At 42.3% G+C, this 26,662-nt stretch overlaps 2 protein-coding genes across 2 annotated transcripts in view; one reads left to right on the top strand and one right to left on the bottom strand.

The window, feature by feature from the left end:
• Positions 1-14,546, bottom strand: part of LOC144592470 (uncharacterized) — a 35,287-nt gene extending 20,741 nt beyond the window's left edge. The window contains exon 1 of the mRNA XM_078397062.1: positions 14,229-14,546. Within this exon, the coding sequence (XP_078253188.1) occupies positions 14,229-14,291 (63 nt within the window). The 5' untranslated portion in view covers positions 14,292-14,546. The remainder of the gene's footprint in view (positions 1-14,228) is intronic.
• A 227-nt stretch (positions 14,547-14,773) lies between these two features.
• map1b (microtubule-associated protein 1B) overlaps positions 14,774-26,662 on the top strand; it is a 100,830-nt gene continuing 88,941 nt past the window's right edge. The window contains exons 1-2 of the mRNA XM_078396587.1: positions 14,774-14,997; positions 23,844-23,945. Of these exons, the coding sequence (XP_078252713.1) occupies positions 14,826-14,997; positions 23,844-23,945 (274 nt within the window). The 5' untranslated portion in view covers positions 14,774-14,825. The remainder of the gene's footprint in view (positions 14,998-23,843; positions 23,946-26,662) is intronic.

A 26,662-nucleotide genomic window follows, 5' to 3' on the forward strand; every position in this document is an offset into this window, starting at 1 on the left:
CTCCGGTTTCTTTCCACACTCCAAAGACGTACAGGTTTGTAGTTTAATTGGCTTCAGTAAGGATTGTGAGTTGTCCCTAGTATGTAGGATAGTGCCGGCGTTCGCTGGTCAGCGCAGACTCGATGGGCCGAAGGGCCTGTTTCCGCGCTGTAGCTCTAAAGTCTAAGGATAACTATATCTCATTTGTCTTCCATTACAAGAGATAAGGAGAGAATGTGGAGGAGATTCATCAAGATAGAACAAAGAACAACACAGCTCTTGAGCTGGACCTACAGCCCACAATGCCCTCAGCCCATGAAGCCAGTGTAAACTAATCCCATCAGCACCTGAACTATATCCCTCCAACCCTTGCCTGTCTAAATGGCTCTTAAATGTTGCTATTTTTCCTGCTTTCACCACCTCCCTGGCAGAACATTATGGGCACCTATAGCTCTCAGTAAAAAAACTTGCCTTGTAAATCCCTTTTAAACTTTCTCCCTCTCACCTCAAAACTACTATTTGGCATTTCTACCTTGGGGAAAAATCTATCTATGCCTCTCATAATTGTACATACTTATATCAGATCACCCCTCTACCTACCAACACTCCAGAGAAAACAATCCAAGTTTGTCCAACCTCTCTTTATAACTAATACTCTCTAATCTAATTCAGCATCCTGGTGAATCTCTTCATCATCCCCTCCAAAGCCTTCACATTGTTACTATAAAGTGGCAACTGGAAATTCACACTGCACCCCCAAATGTAGCCTAATCGAAGTTTTATACTGCTGCAGCTTGGCATGCCAACTTTTATACTCAAGGCCACACTCCTTTACTACCATGCATTTGCGTTGCTACTTTCAGGGAGCTATGGATGTGCACCCCGAGATACCTCTGTGCATCATTAGGGTTCTGCCATATACTGAATGCTTTTCATTTCTGTTTGACCTTTCAAAGTGCACCACTGTACACTTATATGGATTGAACTCCACCTGCCATTCCTCTGCCTATATTTCCAACTGATCTATATTCTGCTGTTGCCTGGATTGGAGGACCTTAGAGTAATGGGAAGAGATGGCTTTGGCTGGGCTTGTTTAGTTTAGATTAGTTTAGAGATACTGCACGGAAACAGGCCTTTCGGCCCACCAAGTTGGTGCCAACCAGCGATCCCTGCACAATAACGCTATCCTAAACACACGATGGAAAATTTACATCTATACCAAGCTAATTAACCTACAAAACTGTTTGTCTTTGGAGTGTGGGAGGAAACCGAAAATCTCGGAGAAAACCCACGCAGGTCACAGGGAGAACGTATAAACTCCGTACAGACATCACCTGTAGTCAGGATCGAACCCAGGTCTCTGGCACTGTAAGGCAGCAACTATACCTCTGGGCCACCTGTAGTGAAGGCAGCTGAAAGGAGATAACATGGAAATATCTGAGATTATGAGAGGCAAAGGGTAGATAATCAAAATATTTTTTTCATGTCTGGTGTATTAGAAACACGAGGGGATGGATTTAAGGTGCGTGGAACGAGTTATAAAGTGCTGGAGTAACTCAGCGAGTTAGGCAGCATCTCTGGAGAGAAAATCACAAAGCGCTGGAGTACCTCAGCAAAAGACATCCTCAAAGCTTGCCTATTTTGAAGGCATGTAGGAAGGAGCTGCAGATGCTGGTTTACACCGAAGATAGACACAAAATGCTGGAGTAACTCAGCGGGTCAGACAGCATCTCTGGAGAAAAGGAAGAGGTGACGTTTCTGGCCGAGACTGAGGAAGGGTCTTGACCCAAAATGTCACCTATTCCTTTTCTCCAGAGATGCTGCCTGACCCGCTGAGTTACTCCAGCACTTTGTGCCTACTTTGAAGACATTCTCCTCTTGCTCCACTCCGTGTGTAAACAAAATACTTTACTCTCAAAAGGGGGATTTGAGAGTAAGGTTATTTTTTTTTACACACAGTGTCTGTAATATCTGGAACACACTGCCAGAGGAGCAACTGGAACCAGATACAATTATAATGTTTAAAAGTCAGACACTTAAATAAGCTGGGTTTAGAAGGGTATGGTCCTAATGTGGGTAAATGGGATTAGTGTAGATGGGCAAATAGAAAGCATGGTCATGGAGGGCCGTAGGGCCCGTTTCTACGCTGTACCCTACAATGAATCTTGGTTGGGACAACTGATTATCAATGTTTCCATTTGAAACCAACTTTAAGCTATGACATTCTATATTTGTCCCGTTAGACTTTAAAATAGAATTTCAAATTCGTACACCTTCCTCTTTTCTCTAAACCTCCACGGTTTCATTATCAAAGATTTCGATCCACAAAGATTTTCCATGAAGAACTAAAGATCAAATATCTCAAAAAGATGTACAAGAAATAGAAAGGCAATATAAGTGGTGACTAATGTAAATTGGAAAACACACTTCCAAATTCATACTTTATTCGGGAGACAATGGCTGGATTGTGTGAGGAAATGCTGGTAGTTCAATTTGAAGTTGCCCACATTTCTCTGTTGACGCGCTGCCAAGTTGGGGAAGCCCATGAGAATCCTAACGTACAGTGTTCTCTTTGCTGGAGACTGCATTCTAATATTGAAATCCTCATGGACTCCAGGAGCAGAGCACAGAGTTTCGATAATGCACCAGTGCTGTAGCTATGCTGGCAAATCTGCTTGCTGAGATTGTGCTTGATTAGACCTGGGGCTGGAAGAGAGACTCCTTTCATTTAAATAGGAAGGTAGATGTGCAAATGAGCAAAGTACTAATTCAACACTGTGGCATTGAGGACTTCCAGACCAAACACAAAGGCTCTGCAGAAGTGGCCATTACAAACCACCTACATGCCCATTGCCTGCCCCATTTTTGAAAAAATCCTTAGTTCCCACACTGGCATCATTATTCACTGCAAAACCCAGAAAAACCAGAGTGAAGTTAATTATCCACAAAGACTCAGAAACAGCATCTCCCCCTCCATTATCACACTTCTAAATGGTCCATCCATAATGTAGGATACTGTCCAATTCATCTCAACCCCATTGAGGATATTGGACTGAGATGTCTAAGGAGCTGATGCACTACATACTTTATTGCAGAAAAAAAAAGAGTTAGATATAGCTCTTAGGGCTAAAGGAATCAAGAGATTATGGGGAGAAAGCAGGAACAGGGTACTGATTCTGGATGATCAGCCATAATTACATTGAATGGTGGTACAGGCTCGAAGGGCCGAATGACCTACTCCTGCACCCATTTTCTATGTTCACAGTGCTGAGAACTATATTCTGCACTCTGCAGCTTCCCCTTTGATTTATCTATTGTACTCGAGTTTGAACTGATTCGATCTATGTATGGCATATCTGATCTGCTTGGATAGTATGCAAAACAATGCTTTTCACTGTGTCTCGCTACATGTGACAACAATAAAACAAAATCTAAAGCTAAATGTAAACTCACCTGATGTCCTGCCTAGGAAGAAAGAGAAGGCATGTGTGTGGAATTTCAATTAATTGAAATCAATTAACTATTTAGAACAGTTATAATGCGTCCAAATGATTTCAAGTGAATATGATTCCAACGTTTAAAAAGTGCATGGATTAGAAAGGCTAAAAGGGGTAATAGCCAAACCAAGGCAGATGGGACTTGCCCAGGTAGATATTTTGGTTAACATAAATGGGTTGGGCCAAAGGGCTTGTTTCCGTGCTGCATAAGTCTATGATTCATAATGGGAACACTTCGGCCCAGTCAGCACCCAAGCGAATCTCCTCTGTAAGATTGTACTTTCATTCTCCTGCACAATCATGTTCTTCTTCCCGAGACCCTATCCAAAACCACCCAATTCCTTCTCTCCAGAGATACTGCCTGTCCTGCTGTTACGCCAGTTTTTGTATCTATTGATTGATTTAAACCAGCATCTGCAGTTCCTTTTACACATTGAGTGATACTATAGTTGACTTCCTGTTGTTGATAAGGTTCACGGAGTTTCCTCCTTGAAAAGGAGAAACCTTTTGTTAATATGCCAGGTGAAATACATAGATACATAGACAATGGGAGCAAGAGTAGACCATTCGGCCCTACGAGCCAGCACCACCATTCAATGTGATCATTGCTGATCATCCACAATCAGTACCCTGTTCCTGCCTTCTCCCCATATCCCTTGATTCCGCTAATCCTAAGAGCTCTATCTAACTCTCTTTTGAACACATCCAGTGAATTGGTCTCCACTGCCTTCTGAGGCAGAGAATTCCACAAATCCACAACTCTCTGGGTGAAAATGTTTTTCCTCATCTCAGTTCTAAATGACCTACACCTTATTCTTAAACTGTGGCCCCTGGTTTGGACTCCTCCAACATCAGGAACATGTTTCCTGCATCTAGTGTGTCAAATTCCTTAATAATTTTATATGTTCTATAAGATCCCCTCTCATCCTTCTAAATTCCAGTGAATACAAGCCCAGTCACTCCATTCTTTCATCATATGTCAGTCCCACTATCCCAGGAATTAACTTTGTGAACCTACGCTGCACTGCCTCAATAGCAAGAAAGTCCTTCCTCAAATTAGGAGACCAAAACTGCACACGATACTCCAGGTGAGGTCTCACCAGGGCCCTGCACAACTGCAGAAAGATCTCTTTGCTCTTCTTCTCAACTCTTCTTCTCAACTCCTCTCATTATGAAGGCCAACATGCCATTAGCTTTCTTCACTGCCTGCTGTACCTGCATGCTTACTTTCAGTGACTGATGTACAAGGACACCCAGGTCTTGTTGTACTTCCCCTTTTCTTAACGTGACACCATTTAGATAATAATCTACCTTCCTATTCTCATATTTATCCATATTATACTGCATCTGCCCACTCACCCAACCTGTCCAAGTCACCCTACATCCTCATAACATCCTCTTCACAGTTCACACTGCCACCCAGCTTTGTGTTATCTGCAAATTTGCTAATGTTACTTTTAATTCCTTCATCTAAATCAGTAACGTTTATTGTAAATAGCTGCGGTCCCAGCACCATGCCTTGCGGCACCCCACTAGTCACTGCCTGCCATTCTGAAAGTGACCCGTTATTCCCTATTATTTGTTTCCTATCTGCCAACCAATTTTCTATCCATGTCAATACCCTACCCCCAATACCATGCGCTCTAATTTTGCCCACTAATCTCCTGTGTGGGACAATATCAAAGGCTTTCTGAAAGTCCAGGTACACTGCATTCACTGGCTCTCCCTTGCCCATTTTACTTGTTACATCCTCAAAAAATTCCAGAAGATTAGTCAAGCATGATTTCCCCTTCATAAATCCATGCTGACTTGGACCGATCCTGTTACTGCTATCCAAATCCACCGCTATTACATCTTTAATAATCAACTCCAGCATCTTCCCCACCACCGATGTCAGGTTAACTGGTCTATAATTCCCTGCTTTCCCTCTCCCTTCTTTCTTAAAAAGTGGGATAACATTAACTACCCTCCAATCCACAGGAATTGATGCAGAATCTATGGAACATTGGAAAATGATCACCAATGCGTCCACAATTTCTAGAGCCACCTCCTTGAGTACCCTGGGATGCAGCCCATCAGGCCCTGGGGATTTATCAGCCTTCAGTCCCATCAGTCCACCCAACACCATTTCCTGACTAATGTGAATTTTCTTCAGTTCCTCTGTCACCCTAGGTCCTCTGTCCGTTAGTACATCGGGGAGATTGTTTATGTCTTCCATTGTGAAGAAAGAACCAAAGTACCTGTTCAACTCATCTGCCATTTCCTTGTTCCCCATAATAAATTCACCTGTTTCTGTCTTCAAGGGACCCACATTTGTCTTAACTAATTTTTTCCTCTTCACATACCTAAAGAAGCTTTTACTATCCTCCTTTATATTCTTGGCTAGCTTACCTTCGTACTTCATCTTTTCTCCCCGTATTGCCTTTTAAGTTACCATCTGTTGATCTTTAAAAGTTACCCAATCCTCTGTCTTCCCGCTCATCTTTGCTATGTTATATTGTACATCTTCTCTGTTATTTCTGTACTGCCCTTGACTTCCCTTGTCAGCCACGGTTGCCTCTTACTCCCCTTAGAATCTTTCTTCCTCTTTGGATGAAGGATGACATGGAACTGGGAACCATAAGGCACATATTTACTTTATTTTAAATTTTAGCTTAGTTTAGTTTAGTTTAGTTTAGTTTAGAGATACTGTGTGGAAACAGGCATTTCGGCCACTGAGTCCTTGGCGACCAGCAATCCCTACACACTAGCACTATCCTTCACACTACAAAAATGCACAATTTTTTTTACCAAACCCAATTAACCTCCAAACCTGCATGTCTTTGGAGTATGGGAAGAAACCGGAGATCCTGGAAAAAACCCACACGTTCACCGGGAGAATGTACAAATTCCATACAGCCAGTTCCCGTAGTCAGGATTGAACCTGGGTCTCTGGTGTTGTACGGCAGCAACTCTACCATTGCGCCACCCCAATCTTCGGATGTTCAAGGGAAAGAGAGAATGAGATGGTGTACATGAATTTTAAGATCTGAAGAGCATTGGTTATTATAACGGTGAAACTGGAAATTATAGATTGATCTGCACCTGGATCACAACTTGTCAAAATTCATACAGAATGAGGTGTACCTAGAGTCATGTGCTGAGAAAGCACTTGATATTCAACCAAAGGGTGGATAATAATGGAATAAAAGCCAATGAGGACATTTCTATTGTCCTTTTATCGACAAGACAAGACCAAGACTATGCAATCCCCTCCCATTCCCCCATGCAATCCCCTCCCATTCCCCCACCAGTCTTCACGACACTAAAGCACACTCTTTGTTTCTTTGATGCCATCTTGAAGTACTTTTCAATTGTTAATACTTTCCTGTATAAAACCATCATGTTTTGATGAAAGAATATGATTTTCACTTTTCCACCACTTTTCCCTTTGTAGTTCCTTTATTCTAAATCTACGAGGTTAAAGGTGGTAATCTCATTGAAACATAAGAAAGAAGCAATGCTATAAATGTAAATTTTACTGCCGACTATAAACATGCATCTTATTACCATTATTGAAACAGAGATTACCACTTTGAAATTGCTGCTGATTTGGGTAAACTCTCAACTCTTTCATTAAACTGAAGGATTGGTGTTGGGGAAGCCAAACCACCACAAAATCTACAGGTGTCACCCTGGAATGAGGGCACACCTGATCAGATGTACAATGGTTCCAATTGGTTCTGTTCAGTTGAGTTTACTGTTACATGTACTGAGGTAAAAGCTTTAGGCAGTGTAAGAAAGTGTAAGAAAGCTTTCTGATCTCCCGGTGGCTGAGCACTTCAACTCCCCCTCCCACTCCAAGTCTGACCTTTCTGTCATGGGCCTCCTCCAGTGCCATAGTGAGGCCCACTGGAAATTGGAGGAACAGCACTTCATATTTCGCTTGGGCAGCTTGCAGCCCAGCGGTATGAACATTGACTTCTCCAACTTTAGATAGTTCCTCTGTCCCTCTCTTCCCCTCCCCCTTCCCAGTTCTCTCTCTATCTCTCTGTCTCCACCTATATCCTTCCTTTGTCCCACCCCCCTGACATCAGTCTGAAGAAGGGTCTCGACCCGAAACGTCACCCATTCCTTCTCTCCTGAGATGCTGCCTGACCTGCTGAGTTACTCCAGCATTTTGTGAGGTAAAAGCTTTTGTTGCGTGCTAACCAGTCAGCGGAAAGACAATACATGATTACAATCGAGCCATTCACAGTTTACAGATACATGATATGGGAATAACGTTTAGTGCAAGATAAGGCCAGTAAAGTCCGATCAAAGATAGCCAGAGGGTCACAAATGAGGTAGATAGTAGTTCGGGACTATTACGAAATTAGAAATGCATTCAAGGTGATATTTTTTAGAAAGAAATGGATATTTAGTTCAGTCAAGACCATTCTGTAATCTGAATGGGCAAAGACTGCAAATGAGCAAAGTACAGAGGGATCTAGATCTTGTGCATGAATCACAAAAAGCTAACAGGCATGTATAGCAAATGGTTAGAAAAACTCATGGCCTTTTCTACAAAAGGAATGGAGTTTAGAAAAAGGGAGGTATTGTGAGTTTAGAAATAGGGAGGCATTCTACTGTGGCGAGTGAGTCTACTTTCAGAATACTGTGCATGATTTTGAACCTCCTGTTTAAGAAAGCATATACTAGCATTGGAGGCAATCCCAAAAAAGATTTACTTGTCTTATTCCTGAGATGAAAGATTGCCCTATCACTCCCAGTGTCTAAAGAAATTAGACCCATGTTCTAAGGAGTTTCAAAAATGAGAGGTGGTCAAATAGAAACATGGAGGATCATTTGTTCATAAGGTCATGAACGATAGATCGAGCTCTTAAAGTTAGTGAAGTCAGAGGGTATGGGGAGAAGTCAGGAACGGGGTACTGATTGTGAATGATCAGCCATGATCAAATTGAATGGTGGTGCTGGCTCGAAGGGCTGAATGGCCTACTCCTGCACCTATTGTCTATTGATAGGAGCAGAATTAGGCCATTCGGCCCATCAAGTCTACTCCTCCATTCAATCATGGCTGATCTAGCTCTCCCTCTGAACTCCATTCTCCTGCCTTCTCCCCCACAACCCCTGACACCCGAACTAATCAAGAATCTATCTATTTGTGCCTTAAAAATATCCATCGACTTGGCCTCCACAGCCGTCTGTGGCAATGACTTCCAATTTGGGAGCAAAACAGAATAGAGTGCGAAAATCTCAAATGAGGTGACACAGTTACAAGTTTAGAGAGTGGTCATTTAAAATTGAGATATAACATGGAGGCGTACAGCACAGGAATAGGGCCCACAATGTCAAGGCTGAACCTGGTGCAAAGTTAAACTGATCTCCCCTGCATGCCTGTGATCCATATCCCTCCATTACCTTCCAAATACTTCTTGCAGAGGATGGTAATCCTAGGGAATTCTTTATCCCAGAGCATTGTGGAGGCTGGATCAGGGCTATTTAGAGAGAACGTTGATAAACTTTCAGAAGATCAGGGAATTGAGGTCTATGGGGGACTTGCACAGCAGAGGAGATGAGGTTGTGGGCAGGTGAGCCATGATTATATTGAATGGTGGGCAGACCTGAGGAGCTGGGTGGTCTCATCCTGTTTCTGTTTCCTTACTTTAAGTAAGAACATGTGGTTCCAAACCAGGTCACGCAAAACCACAGGAGACTGCACGGCCACACGAAATAATAAATCTCCTGCAGAAAGAAGATCAAATTATAAGCAACTTTTGCAGCAATCCTTTCCAGAATCTATACATTCCAGGCCTATGCCTGTGGTTTTTGACAGCCCTGTGAGAAAACCAAACAGGAAACCCTAAAGCCTACCAAACCTATCTACCAGCTGACCATCAATAAATATACGATAGACACAAAATGCTGGAGTAACACAGCGGGTCAGGCAACATCTCTGGAGAGAAAGAATGGGTGACGTTTCGGGTCGAGACCATTCTTCAGACTGATGTCAGGGGATGGGGCGGGACAAAGATAGGATGTAGTAGGAGACAGGGGGAGAATTGGGAAATGGGAGGGGATAGAGAGGGAAAGCAGGGACTATCTGAAGTTAGAGAAGTTAATGTTGATACCGTTGGGGTGTAAACTGCCCAAGCAAAATATGAGGTGCTGTTCCTCCAATTTGCACTGGGCCTTACGCTGGCAATGGAGGAGGCCCAGGACAGAAAGGTCAGATTGGGAATGGGAGGAGGAGTTGAAGTGCCGAACCACCGGAAAATCAGGTTGGTTAAGACGGACTGAGCGGAGGTGTTCAGCGAAACGATCGCCAAGCCTGCGCTTGGTCTCGCCGATGTAGAGAAGTTGACACCTGGAACAGCGGATACAGTAGATGAGGTTGGAGGAGGTGCAGGTGAACCTCTGCCTTACCTGGAAAGACTGTTTGGGTCCTTGGATGGAGTCGAGGGGGGAGGTAAAGGGACAGGTGTTGCATCTCCTGCGGTTGCAGGAGAAAGTACCTGGGGAGGGGGTGGTTTTGGTGGAAAGGGATGAGTGGATCAGGGAGTTATGGAGGGAACGGTCTCTGCGGAACACAGAAAGGGGTGGAGATGGGAAGATGTGGCCAGTAGTGGGATCCCGTTGGAGGTGGTGGAAATGTTGGAGGATAATATGTTGTATGCGACGACTGATGGGGTGGAAGGTGAGGACAATGGGGACTCTATCCTTGTTACGAATAGGGAAAGGGGGAGCAAGAGCGGAGCTGCGGGATATTGAGGAGACCCTAGTGAGAGCCTCATCTATAACAGAAGTGGGTAACCCCCATTCCCTAAAGAATGAGGACATCTCCGATGGAACACCTCATCCTGGGCGCAGCTGCGGTGTAGACGGAGGAATTGGGAGTATGGATTACAGGGAACAGGGTGGGAAGAAGTGTAGTCAAGATAGCTGTGGGAGTCAGTAGGTTTATCGTAGATGTCGGTCACAAGTCAGTCTCCTGTGATGGAGATGGTGAGATCCAGAAACGGTAGGGAGATGTCGGAGATGGTCCAAGTAAAGTTAAGAGCAGGATGGAAATTAGTGGTGAAATTGATGGTCAGTGAGTTCTGCATGAGTACAGGAGGTAGCATCAATGCAGTCGTCAATGTAGCGGAGGTAGAGTTCGGGGAGAGGGCAAATGTACGCCTGGAACAGTGATTGTTTGACGTACCCTACAAAGAGGCAGGCATAGCTAGGGGCCATGCGGGTGCCCATAGCTACACCTCGGATTTGGAGGAAGTGGGAGGAGTCGAAGGAGAAGTTATTGAGAGTAAGGACCAGCACTGCTAGGTGGAGGAGAGTATTGGTAGATGAAAATTGGCTGGTTCTGTGGTCAAGGAATAAACGGAGGGCTTTAAGACCTTCCTGGTGGGGGATGCAGATGGGTAGTGAATAATGATTCTCAGGGTACTAAAGGTCAATCAGATAGATTTGGAAATAGACACAAAATGCTGGAGTAAGTCAGTGGGACAGGCAGCATCTCTGGAGAGAAGTAATGGGTGACGTTTCAGGTCGAGACCCTTCTTCAGACTGAAAGTCATGGGAAAGGGAAACGAGAGATATAGAAGATGATGTAGAGAACTATAGAACAAATGAATGAAAGATATGATAAATAGTAACGATGATGAAGGAAACAGGACATTGTTAGCTGTTTGCTAGGTGAGAACGAAAAGCTGGTGTGACTTGGGTGGGGGAGGGATGGAGAGAGAGGGAATGCAGGGGTTACTTGAAGTTAATCAATATCCATACCACTGGGCTGCAAGGTACCAAGCGAAATATGAGATGCTGCTCCTCCAATTTGTGTTTAGCCTCGAGGCCTAGGATAGAAAGGTCAGTGTGGGAATGGGAAAGGGAATTAAAGTGTTTTGCAACCGGGAGATCAGGTAGGTCCAGGCGGACTGAGCGAAGGTGTTCAGCGAAACAATCGCCCAGTCTACGTTTGGTCTCGCCGATGTACGAGTCCACACCTTGAACAACAGATACAGTAGATGCGGTTGGAGGAGGTACTTCCACATCTTGAACAACAGATACAGTTGATGAGGTTGGAGGAGATGCAATTCCACTTTAATTCCCCTTACCATTCCCACACTGACCTTTCTGTCCTCGGCCTCCTCCATTGTCAGAGTGAGGCTAAACGCAAATTGGAGGAACAGTATCTCATATTTCGCTTGGGTAGCTTACAACCCAGGGGTATGAATATTGACTTCTCTCACATCAAATAACCCCAGCATTCCTGCTGGGAATCTTGAGCAAAACACAAAAGTTGATCCAAGATGGGTCCTGACCGGAAGTCCAGAACAAGGAGTCACAGTTTAAGGATAAGGGGGAAGTCTTTTAGGACCGAGATGAGAATGTTTTTTTTCACACAGAGTGTGGTGAATCTGTGGAATTCTCTGCCACAGAGGGTAGTTGAGGCCAGTTCATTGGCTATATTTAAGAGGGAGTTAGATTTGGCTCTTGTGGCTAAAGGGATCAGGGGGTATGGAGAGAAGGCAGGTACAGGTTACTGAGTTGGATGATCAGCCATGATCATATTGAATGGCGGTGCAGGCTCGAAGGGCCGAATGGCCTACTCCTGCACTTATTTTCTATGTTTCTATGTTTCTATCTGTAGAGGGAAAGGACAGGCTTTGTTTCCAGTCAGGACCCATCTTGGATCAACTTTGTGTTTTGCTCAGGATTCCCAGCAGAAATGCTGGGGTTATTTGAAGTGAGAGAAATCAATATTCATACCCCTGGGTTGTAAGTTACCCAAGCGAAATATGAGCTGACTTTATGTCTGCTATCTCGTTATCGGACATTTCACCATTCCTATTCCCATATTCTTCGTGTGGATATTGTTAGGGGCCTTGATGTGTGCAGCCTGCACCAGTTTGAGGCTTTAAATAAGAAGCAGAGTTCCTGCCAAAGAAAGCTGCGACCTCTTGCAAGAAAAGTGGTAACTGAAAATGCACAGGTGGTCAATCAGCCTGACCCATGTTCATGATGGCACCACAAAGGAGTTGACTATCAGAGCCATAAATATCTGTCTTCCAGTCTATGCCCACTCGTGCATAGTTCAAATCTCCTGGCATCTCCCCTTTTCATCACCGTAGGACAATCAAAAGACAGCCTTTCCATTATTTTCTCAGGAATCTTTAAATCTATGCCACTCTAACTCAACAATCCCAATTTCCTAATCTAATCTCAGCATTTAGAGTTTCAAAATAAAAATTAATCTTGTAGATCACCTGTGGATCGAAGTAAAGGTTGTGATATTGCCTGCCATGTGAGGGGCCAAAACTGAAGGCGATTCTCCAGACCTGATGCAACCAGCCACCTGTTCGATGACAAAGTCATGAAGTTTGATTTGTACTGAATGCCCCATTAAATTGCAACCTGTTCTTGGTTTAAAAGGCATAGCTCAAAGCCCTTTTTGCTTATTTTGTTCTTCACCAGAAAGGTAAAGAAATACTGGGTTTGCAATCCAAGGTTTCTGTGGCTTGTTTGATGAGCTTGTGGTGGAATTTTGACTAATTTGCCAATTGCTTTTCAGGATCTATGTAGAAACGAGGAACTGCAGGTGCTGATTAATACACCAAAGGACACTAAGTCAGTCAGCATCTCAGAGGAATGGTCTCGACCTGAAACTTCACCTCTCCAGAGATGCTGCCTGACCTGCTGAAGTTACTCCAGCAGTTTGTGTCTTTTTGCTGATAAGCATTTACTTGGATTGAAGCTCCTATGTTCACGACTTCCTCAGCAATTCATGGGGTTGTCCCAATGCATGGGCTGTGGTCCAATGGTCATAATAATTCAGAGACAGACATCCTTGTGTGGTGGATTCAGTGAAGCCATCTCACCTTGCACATGTTTCAAATGGCTGAACAATTAATTGGTTTCATTGAACAATGCTACTTATAGGAAGTTCTCCTCTCTCAAGTCTGAAGAGGGGTCCTGATGCAAAATGTTGCATGTCCATTCCCTCCCCAGATGCTGCCTGACCACCTGAGTTCCTCCAGCACCTTGTGTTATGCTCATTGAGTCAAAGTTGATGTTCTTCCTTCTGTGTGAATGTTTCTCGTCCACATTAATTAACTTAGATCAATTAAAAACTGGTCCTGGTAGTACCATTACCAATTGATGGCAATGACAATATTATAGATAGAAATATGTATTTTTAAACTGCAAATGACTCAAACATGTCAAAAACAAAACTGCAAAGGAAAATTATTTCAGGAAGATCTTGCAATGATGGTTGAGACCATCAGCCCAGTTCCATCCCCCATGCATGCTCTATACATAGAGTCATAGAGTCTTATAGCGTGGAAACAGGCCCTTCGGCCCAACATCCACAGGCCAACCTGTCCCATCTACACTAACTAGTCACACCTGCCTGCATTTGGCCAACCTGTCCTAAGCATGTGCCTGTCTAAATGTTTCTTAAACCTTTACGAGCAGGTTTCCCATGAGCAGGACTCAGGAAACTGATGGCATGACCTTGCCCAATGGAAATGTGGGCAGGACAACCACAAAGTAACTTCACACTGGTTTTCAACCTTACCAAAAAGTAGCACTTACCTAGTCCTCGTCTCCATTATTGCCAGAGAGGTATAAGAAAATAACTGCAGATGCTGAAGAAGGGTCTCGACCCGAAACGTTACCCATTCCTTCTCTCCCGAGATGCTGCCTGACCTGCTGAGTTACTCCAGCATTTTGTGAATAAATTGCCAGAGAGGTTCTTGAATATGAAGCCTTTACCTGGGTATCCTTCCCAAACAGGTGCTGGTCCCAGTGGCATCCCAAAGGGCAGACCTGGATCATTAGCCAGTGCGCCGCTTGTCATTTGTCGTGTTGACTTCCCAATGTAAACATCATATGTCCAGTGGGGGTCAGCAGTCAATGCTACAAGTAAATAATTATCAATCTTGCTTGGTTCTTTTTTCTTCCCCCCAGAATTAGTGCAAACTACCTAATGTCCAGGCGTTTCAACGATATCCCGGGATTTGGAGTTCAGTGCATCCATCTGATCTGGAGTAGGTCTCATGGCATCGAAAGGGGGAAAGCGGTGCCTGTTGATGGTTGGAAACCCATGCAGGGGGGGGGAGGGGGGGGGATTGGCAGAATCTTGCCCGCACTGTAATGCAATGATTCTGCAAACTCGGGGACGTTTAGCTGGTGCTTGCAGAGGGTCTGATTCGCTGCTGATGACATCAGCTGGCGATGTGAAGTAGGCAGTTTGCTCGTCTCTCCTCCCCAGGACCAGGCGAGGCGTCTGCACTATAAAAGCGGACCAGCCTCCCCTCCCCGGCTCACTCCCTCCCTGTCTGGTGCCTGGCGCGGACAGAGAGGCTGAGGATGGCGACCTTAGACGTGGACCCGGAAGCTTCGTGTAGCAAATTAAGCACATCGCTATCAAACACAAGCCTGACTCACCGATTCCTCGACAATAAGTTCTATTTGCTAGTGGTTATTGGGGAAATTGTTACGGAAGACCACCTGAGATGTGCCATTTCAGATATAGAGCGAGGTAAGGGGCTTGCCAGCAGCGTTAAATGATATTTTAACGCGGAGCTAAAGGGATAAAAGTAGGGGGGGGGGGGGGGATATAATTTGGTAGCTACGAAGTGTAATATTGGTACATATAATGAATCACATCTCAATGCTTTGGAGGGCTAGTCGGCCTTGCTTTGAGAATTTTAGCCTGTACTAATGATTGCGACTTAGAGATAACCTTGAAGAAACCAGTAAGATGCACAGCACGGATGCATTTAAAGAATGCAGTTTCTTTTGATTTATATTATGAATAAGAATATATACTTTAAAGCTGAAGGATACCTAACCCCTCCCTTCCAGCCCACATTAAATCATCTGTTGGCGTTGCGGTTCTCAGTCACCATTTAAAGGCAATTCTGGGAAATCTGAACCGTTGGCTTTTTATTCATTAAGTGTATTTATATGGGGGGGGGGTTATTTTGCAATGCACAATATTTGAGTAATAGTATTAAGATGTTATTTTCAAACGCAGGGACCATTTTTTTTGCAAATAGCAGATTGAGATCACTTGCGTGTGATTTTTAACACGGTCATTGCATGTTGATCTTTTGCCAAAGCACCCAAAACAGCAAAAAAAAGTACGACCAAAGACTGGATTGAATCGGTACTATTCACCGACATGTATAACAATGTATCCAGCCGGCGTTAGCGATTACCAGCAGACTCTTCTTTCTTGCTGGTAAATTGTTGCAAACTCATTGTAGCTCTTCACATTTGTTGCTTTGAAACATGTTTGCATTTGAAATTTCGCATCGATTCTTTCACAGCTATTCCTTTAACTGGGTGGGGGTGTATGGAAGCATTGCGTGAATTTATTCAATGCAAAGGCGTTGTCCTTCCTCCCACCCCCCTACCCCCCCCCCCCCCCATGTGTAATTTTTTTTTTAAAGCCATTGATTCTCAAATTGATACTGTAAGGAATTAGGGAGCAGATTCCTCACTCTATTTGCATTCAAAGGCAGGTTTTGGTTGCAATTGAAGGAATGCATAAGCAAAAAAAGTTGCATTTTAATAGCGGGCGGATAAAAAAAAGAGAGAATAATGGTAAGAAATGCAATGTGCTGGCGCTTCCCATTCATTGAGCTGCGGGCGGCTGGTGGGCGTGGCGCGCTCTCCGCACTGCGGTCTCTCCGGAAGCTGCGAACCGGCATCAGACAAAGGGAGGGTGCTGGAGCCCCGGACCCGGCTCAACCTGCCCGGCGCCTGCTGGGAATTGTAGTCCGCTGTGTCTAGCAGCCCCCCCCATAAGATGCACCTTGAAGCTCCAGCATCTTTGCAGATGAACGAATGCGCAGGAAGAATGTGTCTCTTGAGTGCATTGCATTGATTTGTAACAGACGAGGGAGACAGGGTGGGGGAGTATTAAGAGAGGTACAGGTACATTTTTTTTTTGCTGGTGCTTTTGGACACGTTAACCCATCCACTTATATTGTTTGTTCATAAACAATTCCAACGTTTACTGCTGGGGACAATAGGATGGTCGAGCACGAATACTTCAAACTGAGATCTGAGCAATGCAGGTAGAATTGTTAATTGTAACAGATAATATGTCAATGTAAAAACGATTTGGATTGAAAGATTGCAGGAATCACAAAGAAAAGTCGATATTGTAAATAGGAATGTGATCACACGTGGATAAAAACTATATTGATTGCTTCATTGATTATTGTACCATTGTTTTAGGCAAAAACATTAATGGGGGGGGGGGGTAGATGAGACAATGAAATATTTCCCCAACCATCCTTCCTCTCATACGACACAAAGCAGAATTACATTTTCAATACAATCATTTATACTTATTTATATTTACTTTTTTTCCCCTTAACCCGAACCATCTTGGGCTGACTTCCCTATTCCAAGATTTGCTAAAGGCTATGGGATTCTACAGTCTCCTTGTTCATTTAGATGGGTGGGGCAGCTGGAACAGCAGATTTTTCCGTAGGCACTGGTTGCTTGCTACTCCCTGCTCAGTCAACAGGGGACCTGCTGTTCAAAGGTTGGAATATTACTAATTTCTCCTTGTCCTTTCTGCAATTAATCGTGAGCGGAAAGATCCACCCAGTAATTGCTCCACAGACTATTTGTCAAGAACCCCCTGTCAACAACAATATTTTTGAAAATGGAGACTGGGGGGGGGGGGGGGGGGGATGGGGGGGGGATGGGGTGGGAGCATATATTTTATAGCTTCAACTGATATTATACGTTCATTTTATTAATAAAATAAGCCAAAGGGTGATATCGTCGTCAGCAGATTTAAGCAAGCAGATTGCTGCTGCACAAAGATAGAACAACAAAAGAAAAATCATAATTGGTGGGAATCATCTTTCCTTTAACTTATTTTACTGATTGTTATCATAATTTAAAAAGTGTTTGTGTAGTTAGTGTTTTCATTTTTGTAAAAGATAACATTTTTAATCATCCATGCATTGCAAATCCAATGTAATGTTTTCATCAATGTATCTTAGAAAGTGTAGATGTTTAATCAATACAACAGCTATTTTTGGAGTACAGTGTGCTGTTCTTCTTTGTGTGTCCTCCATTTCCACATAGTCAGCGTTACTGACTCCTCCCAACCCTGCAGTTATGATTTGAAAGCCATGATTTCCAGCATACAGCCTTGACGATAGACAAATAACAATAAATGAAATTTCCTAAATCACTATCATGCTGTAAAGGAAGATGCATTCAGGAAATTTTGCGAAGGGAATGTAACTTTAGCAATCAACTTTCATTTGTATCCTTTTCTGATCTTAAAGCAGCATCATTGTTATCAGTTCAATTATGCAGTGGTTACATTTCTGGAGTAATAACCTGGAATAATGAATATTTGTGAATTTGAATTCATTAGAAGAATCTGGAAATAAAAAATAAAGCTGCCATTCATAAAGGTGTCCCAAAATTTGTTAAATCGTCACAAAAGGGAAGATGCTGTCTTTTGCTTGGTCCAGCCTATATGTCACCCCAGGACTACTATAACATGGTTAACTGTCAACTGCTTCTGAGATAGGCTAATTATGCACTTAATTTTTTTAAGCATCCTTAACATTTTCAATAAAAATGCATTGAATATATCCAATCAACTCTTCAGACAAATGGATAATTACATTTTCCTTGAGCATGCAGGATTAAAATGTAAATGTTGAGATTAGTCCTAACCATCAGAAAGAGATGTACACCAAGAACATGTGTTGTGATCTCTTTGTGGGCAGAGATTCACAGCAGCGACCTTTGTAGATGTTTGCTTTGGTTCCCAATATTCCTTTTGAGATGACTCACCTTTTTCACTGCAGTGTAAAGACCTTAGACTGCAATCCTATCTGAACATCAGTCACAATTTCCCCTCATCAAACCTTTTTTCATTACATCAAAATGTCACTACTATTTGGTGGATGCCCATGTTCTCTGTATACTTGAGATCAGACAAATATTTTGCCTCTGGTTTGATCAGTCCAAATCTTTCTCACCCCTTGCTTGTTTTTACTGATCCATAATGGTTCCTGGATAAGCAAGTCCATATAATATTATGTCTCATCCTTGTTTTTCAATCTCACTTGGCAGGCCCTCAAAGTCATAGAAGCAAAGAACCTCAGTTGTTGGTTAATACTATAGTAGATAGACATAAAATGCTCGAGTAACCCGGATCAAGCAGCATCTCTGGAGAAAAAGAATGAGCAATGCTTTGGGTTGGGACCCTTCTTCAGACTGCCATATACTTTGTCACTTTCTCCCCCCTCAACCACCCACAAGATTTCTGTCAGGATCCAAATATTCTTTTCATGTCTTGGGCATTGGTATTTTAAATTATGATACCTTTAGCATCTATGCCTCTGGATACCAAGATCTTCCTAAATTCCCACCCAAATTTCTTCACCTCTCTTTTGACTGTTGCACCAAGCTATTGATCATCTACCCTAACATTATCTTGGGTTCCACAATGTCAGTTTTTAATTAGGGTTAGATTTATAATTGTCACGAGTACTAAGGTACAGTGAAAAGCTTTGTTTTATATGCTATCCAACCACATCAGATACTATACATAAATACAGTTAAGCCAAACTCAAGTACAATATGCATAACAAAAATGGAAAAACAAACGACTGCAGATGCTGATTAATATGTAAAGGAACACAATGCTGGAGTAACTCGGCAGGTCAGGCAGCATCTCTGGAGAACGTGGATGGGTGACATTTTGGATCGAAACTTCTTCAGTGATTGTGACTGGATTTACAGATAGAAAAGAGATTTATAAGAGTAGGACTATTGTGTTGGATGGTAATAGGTCCTCCTCTGGGACTTAACATGCAAAGAGCCGCCCTGCTTCTGATAATACTCTGCTGAAGCACCTATGAAGATTTTATGATATTTAAGGTGCTGTAACAAATATGGTGCATCGATCAATTGAGCCAATTACTGTCCATTCAATCGATTCTCAATCTTGGGAGAAGTAATGGAGGAAGCCATTTGCTGTACCACCAAAGGCTGCTCCTCATCAATAACATGCTGACCGTTGTCACTTAAGATGATGTCAGAGCTATTTGGCTCAAGATCCAGTTGCACTTCTGGGTGAAACATGAATAACTAGCCTCTATGAGAGATTTGGTGAAAACGCCTGCCCTTGGATTTCGACTCATCTTAAAGAGCCTCCGTAACTTTGAAGTCAATGGAACTGAGAAGATCTGGATGGAGAGGTACCTCACCTGAAGGAAGATAGCAATGGTTGATACAGACCAAACATTTTAGCTACGGAGCATTGTTCCAAGGTTTCCTTAGGGAAGTATCTTAATTCACCCATCTTCACCTATTTCATCAAAAACATCCCATCCATCCATAAATACGTATGTGCAGTATTAATTGGATAACTTTCAGGCTTGGATATATTATCAGCAGATACTATTTGAGCTGCAAGATTGCCAGACAGTGACCATCTCCAGCAAGAGAGATTTTACGTATTGCCTTTTATATTGAGGACAATTACTTTCAATGTATGTTCTACCCTTATCCATTGGGAACAGGATGAGGTCACCATAAACAAAGATCATAAAGGGACCAGCTATGCAATGTCCATAGTTGCAACAGTTCAAAAACAATCTTATGATGAAAGACTCGTCTCCAGATCCCTGAAACCTACGATGAGAGGTTCTTCACTTTCCTGGATGATTGCAGCCCCAAAAATGCCCAGGGAGCTCAACAAGGGCCAGGATGAAAGGTTTTGCTCGATTAGCACTCCATTCTTATCCTAAGCATTCTCTCTCACTACCACAGAACTCTCTGCCTATAGCATCATTGTCTGCTAGCTTTAGTGCAGCAAGACGAAGGTATTTATTCACAAAATGCTGGAGTAACTCAGCAGGTCAGGCAGCATCTCAGGAGAGAAGGAATGGGTGACGTTTTGGGTCGAGGCCCTTCTTCAGACTGATGTCGGGGGGGGCGGGACAAAGGAAGGATATATCCCGCCCCCCTAACATCAGTCTGAAGAAGGGTCTCGACCCGAAACGTCACCCATTCCTTCTCTCCTGAGATGCTGCCTGACCTGCTGAGTTACTCCAGCATTTTGTGAATAAATACCTTCGATTTGTACCTGCATCTGCAGTTATTTTTTTACACATAAATCAGCAAGACACATCACTCCTAGAATCTAACTGCAGCACTCCTAGAAAGGCAAGTGGAGAAGCCAGATGGGACATCACCTACAATGTTCATTCCCTCAGGACTTGGGCAGATTATAAATAGTGGATCAACCATCTACTGGACAGCTCCATGGTGGTAGAAATAAGGAACTGCAGATGCTGGTTTACAAAAAAAAGACAAACACTGCTGGAGTAACTTTAGACAATAGACAATAGGTGCAGGATTAGGCCATTCGGCCCTTCGAGCCAGCACCGCCATTCAATGTGATCATGGCTGATCATTCTCAATTAGGACCCCGTTCCTGCTTTCTCCCCATACCCCCTGACTCCGCTATCCTTAAGAGCTCTATCTAGCTCTCTATTGAATGTATTCAGAGAATTGGCCTCCACTGCCCTCTGAGGCAGAGAATTCCACAGATTCACAACTCTCTGACTGAAAAAGTTTTTCCTCATCTCTGTTCTAAATGGCCTACCCCTTATTCTTAAACTGTGGCACCTGGTTCTGGACTCCCCCAACATTGGGAACATGTTTCCTGCCTCTAATGTGTCCAACCCCTTAATAATCTTATACGTTTCGATAAGATCCCCTCTCATCCTTCTAAATTCCAGTTTATACAAGCCGAGTCGCTCCAGCCTTTCAACATACGACAGTCCCGCCATTCCAGGAATTAACCTAGTAAACCTACGCTGCACGTCCTCAATAGCAAGAATATCCTTCCTCAAATTTGGAGACCAAAACTGCACACAGTACTCCAGGTGCGGTCTCACTAGGGCCCTGTACAACTGCAGAAGGACCTCTTTGCTCCTATACTCAACTCCTCTTGTTATGAAGGCCAACATTCCATTGGCTTTCTTCACTGCCTGCTGTACCTGCATGCTTCCTTTCAGTGACTGATGCACTAGGACACCCAGATCACGTTGTACGTCCCCTTTTCCTAACTTGACACCATTCAGATAATAATCTGCCTTCCTATTCTTACCACCACTTTGCGGGTTAGGCAGCATCCCTTGAGAACATGGGCAGGTGACGTTTGGCTCCAAGGTGCTTACCACAAGGCTGCAGCCATTCAAGAAGGGAGTTCACCATTATCTTGTCATGGGCATTTAGAGATGGACAAAAAATGCTGACTTGCCCAATGATTCTGACATTACATGAAAGATTTCAGAAATACAAGTTATGGGTCTTGTTACTTTTATAACTTGCAAGAAGATATAAAGCTATCTGTCAAATTAGGACAAGCAATTTCAAATGTAATTAAACATGAGAGTATATAAGCTTTGTAGTTCAGATTTTATTGGCTTGTTTCCAATTCAGCAATCAGGAGCCAGTCCAAATTTTGCATAAGACAAACTGAACTGATTTATTCACCTCATAATGCTGGAGGCACTTTTGTCTGCACTAATGGGTTTTGTATTGCTGTCCAAGTGGAAATGTTTTGTTATATTTCCTTATAAAGAGCCTTTGCACAAAAGGAAAATTATAAACAGACTGGGGATTGTATGAATATTTTTTTAAACTTCCATCACCTTATGGTGAGGTAGTTAGGTATAACAGAATTAAGAAGGTTAAGCTGTTTAATTGTTACAAATAGATTCAATGGGAATTGTGGGCCAATATTGAACACATATGTTCACAAGACATAGGAGCAGAATTAGGCCATTTGGGCCATCGAGTTTCTTCTATTCATTCGTGGCTGGTCTATCTTTCCCTCTTAATCCCATTCTCTTGCTCAACATCAACTCTGTCACCCACTACAGAGTTATTTACTCTGGTCCATGAAGGCAGCTTTGATGAGAAAATTCTGGTTTTCTGTAACACTTGGAAGCTACCTTTGAAATCCTAACCAACTTTTATTCAAAATTGAATTAGAATAGAAACCATAGAGATCCCTTTGCTGCAATTCCCTTATGTCCAGCTTGGTATATTTCTCTATGAACTAATCATTAGTTAATCAGTAATTTTGATTCTATATTATGCATTTCCTGCTTTGTTATAATTAAGGATATTTATTGTTAAAAATAGGAAATGCCAGAATGGAGAATCAAAATGAGTATTTTGATTCTATTTTGAAATAAACCTCTTTCTTCATGGGGTTTCATTTTTACAACTGGAAATGTAGCTTGTCACTGAAATACTTTCCCCTTTGATGTTAAATTACACACAGTGAACTGTTCTGAAGCAAGCCTTTTTGCCCCGTATATGCTGCTTATACCTACAGACATTAACTAACGTTGGACTATTGATCAATACGTGAGATGTCCAGCAGGATCTCAACCAACTGCACATTTTCCATTTGTAATTGTAAACAACCAAGGTCATGACTACTTGGTTTGTGGGAAAATTGAACTAGGGCAATGCTGTCTTCACCTTATTACACATTTGCCCAAATTAGCAAGATCAGCGGAAGGAACATCTAATTTTATCTCCCACTAGACCAAGTGGACCCGTTGGGCCCAAACCTCTCCTGCATTGGTGCAGCACCCTCTCCTCCCCTCCCTCCCCTTCCCCCCTCCCCCCATATGATTGAATGGCATAGTAGACCTGATGGGCCGAATGGCCTAATTCTGTTCCTTCAACGTATAAACCCCCTCCCCTCCACTCCATCCCCCCAACCCCCCTTATCCTCCCCTCTCCCTCCCCCCCTCCCTCCCTAGGAGATAAATTTAAACTTTAAAATGTGAAAACTTTAAAAATATAACACTGATTTCACTGAAACTTCATCCATTAGCACCAAAGGGACCACGGTGAGTAAGGTGGACCTAAAATTGGCGCGCTATCGTGTACCGTTTTGCCTGTAGTTCAGGAACAAACAAACGAACAAACGAGAGTTTTAGTGTATAGATGGCAGGCAGAACTAGGACTAACAGTAGAGCTCTAATTCATGTGTTGTCTGAGTTTAGATAAATCACTGATGGTTAAGATTAAACTGGAGACTCTCCTGACTAGGCTGTGTCCATTCAATGTGAACGATGTACAATATCATATTTGAACCAGTATGCTTTGGAATTGTAATTTTATCATATATTTGGAGCATTCATGAACATTATTTCGGAAATGGTTATATTCAGACCCTGAGCATGTTTTGACCTCAGAGTTTCCACCAGTGTATTAGTAGGGACAGGGCCAAGTCAATGGCCTACATAGCCATTAGCATGTGCCAGTAATGTTACCTGTTGCTGTTTATCTTTCCAGGTATCCGTTCCTGGGACACAGACTTAATAGCCTGCAACCTAGATCAGGAACTGAAGCTCTTTGTATCACGCCATTCAGCTAGATTTTCAGCAGATGTTAGAGGTAAGATTTATTAAAAGTACACCAGATTTGTAAATAGCAATAGTTTGTAAAATTCTCGAGTTTAATATTATCATAAGGTACATCAGGTAAGTACTTCAAATTATTCACAGTTCATTTGATGCTGTATTCAATTTAGCCTTTCATAATACACTAAATGCTTACAATATCATTAGTCTTTAAATATGTTTATAGAAAATAATGAAATAACATTTAGTGATAATTGGACTACATGAAAGCCCAATAAGGTATATTCCATGAAGAGAATTAAATAAGACCTCTAGAGGATTGAAATGCTGCTGATATTTGAAGTTTTTTTCTGTTTCTTATTTCCATGTGACAAATGTTTTGTTTGAGCGACCAAAACATTAATGATTTAGATATTAAAAAGAATAATTTTTACTGGGTTCTTGGAGAAATGTATAGCATGGTGATGCAAATTTGTTTTAAAATAGTGGCTGAAGTCTTATCAGCCTTTATCCAGTCATTGTTGTAACTATTGACAAGAACATCCCTGGATGTACCAGCAGATTTATGCTGACAGGACAGTTATGCCTCCATTGAATTTTAAGACAAACGTGTTTATAGTCCAGAAGTAGTGGATAATGTTATTTAAGCTTGATGATCAGTGGAGCCATTCTTGGTGTGCTCGATTCCATTAGATGGCCCTTGTCAGAACTTTAACAGTTTTGTGAAATATGAAATGAAAAAGAAATAAATAAAAGTGAATTTTGAATGCATAAGATGGTTTGCAGCATCTTTCTTAAATAGCACGATAAGAAATTTGACACAACCATTCCCATTACCTCATGCAATTATGTAATTTTCCTATGCTCCATGTACAATGTTATGCACCCTCTACTTGACATGACACATTGTGGTATAAATTGTAACTTTGCTTGAGAATACGCAACAGTGATATCCTTGTTGATGAATAATTCTTATACACTAGTAGTGTCTTCACGAATATTTGTTCTGTTGATGAATTAAAAGGTATAAAAGTGTGCACCTTAATTTATCATGGACTATGTGAAGCAGGAGCTATTTTTGGGGGGTATTTTCCTCTATATTTGCATTTTTGGATCCTGGGGAATAAAGAAAACCTATACAATAGTTCACATGTGGTTTATGCACACATCACACAGTGTAACATTAAGCCAATTACACCAAAGGTTTGGTGACAGACGAAATCAGATCAAGAAAAGTTTGATTCAAATACTAACTGCACTGCCAATGAGATAGGGAGAAGTCACTTGGTATTGTCTCTGCTGATGCTTTCTGGTGAGCAGCACAGTGGCGCAGCGGTGGAATTGCTGCCTTACAGAGCCAGAGACCCTGGTTCGATCTTGACTATTGGTGCTGCCGGTACGGAGTTTGTACGTTCTTCCTGTGACTGTGGGTTTTCTCCGGGTGCTCCGGTTTCCTTCCACATTCCAAATACGTGTAGGTTTGTAGGTTTCTGTAAATTGTCCCTAGAATGTGGGATAGAACTGGTGTGGGGGGGTGATTGTTGGTCATAACAGACTCGGTATTCCACACTGTATCTTTGAACTAAACTAAACTAAATCTCAGCTGGAAACTGATTTACATGTTCACTTGGAGAAAACAGAATATGGTAACTTGAAATATATAAAATGATGAGAGTCTTAGATAGGGTAGACAGTCAGAACCTTTTTCCCTGCATGGAAATGTCAAATGCTCGATGGCATTGGTTTAAGGTGAGAAGGGGAAAATTTAATGGAGATTTGTGAAGGCAAGTTCTTTTTCACGGAGAATGGTAGGGGCCCAGAGCATGCTGCCAGGGGAGGAGGCATTCAGCATCATGATCGGCATGGACAGGATGGAATGAAGGACTGTTCCTGGGCTGTACGTTTTAATGTTTCTATGGATTTTATGTTAGGTGCAATGAAACCTTTTCCAGTGTAATTATTCCTTCTTGCATAACAATAGTGAATACCTGAACGAATGGGTCATAGAAAACAAAGCTAAAGGGAGAAAACATATACTAGATCATACTGCAGAAATTAAGTTGGACAAAATTAGAGATTTTTATGGACATGATTTGCATGCTATTTGAAACGTAATTAAAAATTCTCAATACTGCAAAATATATATATTTTTTACTCCTTTCCTGTATTATTTTGTAGAATTTAGTGCTTGTTATGATTTGCATTAAGAATCAAATATATTGGCTGTAAGGGCATCTCTCTGGACAGATTACTGCATTGATTGAGTTCCAGGTCATCAGTAAAAAAATATTTCAGAGAGATTGACTTCGGAACAACAGAGAAATAAATTCTTAGATATGGGACGATCTGAAATACTTTGAAATATTAAATATACATCTAAAAGACAGTTAGTTGTTATTTGTAAATGGGATGTACCAAAGATTTCTAATAAGAATGTACTAGGTTCAAGCCAGCTGGAAACATCAATTAGCTGATGTTTATATATAGAGACATAAGGAGCTGCTGATGTTGGAATCTTGAGCCAAACACAAAGTGCTGGAGAAACTCAGCAAGTCAAGTCACAACTGTGGAGGGAATGGACAGGCAACGTTTCAGATCAGGAACCTTCAGCTGATGGTAGTAAGGGGGAGAAAGCTGGAAAAGAGAAGTGTGGACAGAGAGAGACAAGTGATGTAAAGGATACAGATGAGGGTGGCTTTGTTTGGCAAATGGGTGCAGTAATTGACAAAGGCTAGAGGTGAAAAGGAGCCA

This window comes from Rhinoraja longicauda, chromosome 3 (assembly GCF_053455715.1).
Source record: "Rhinoraja longicauda isolate Sanriku21f chromosome 3, sRhiLon1.1, whole genome shotgun sequence".
In the NCBI taxonomy this organism is placed as follows: Eukaryota; Metazoa; Chordata; class Chondrichthyes; order Rajiformes; family Arhynchobatidae; genus Rhinoraja; species Rhinoraja longicauda.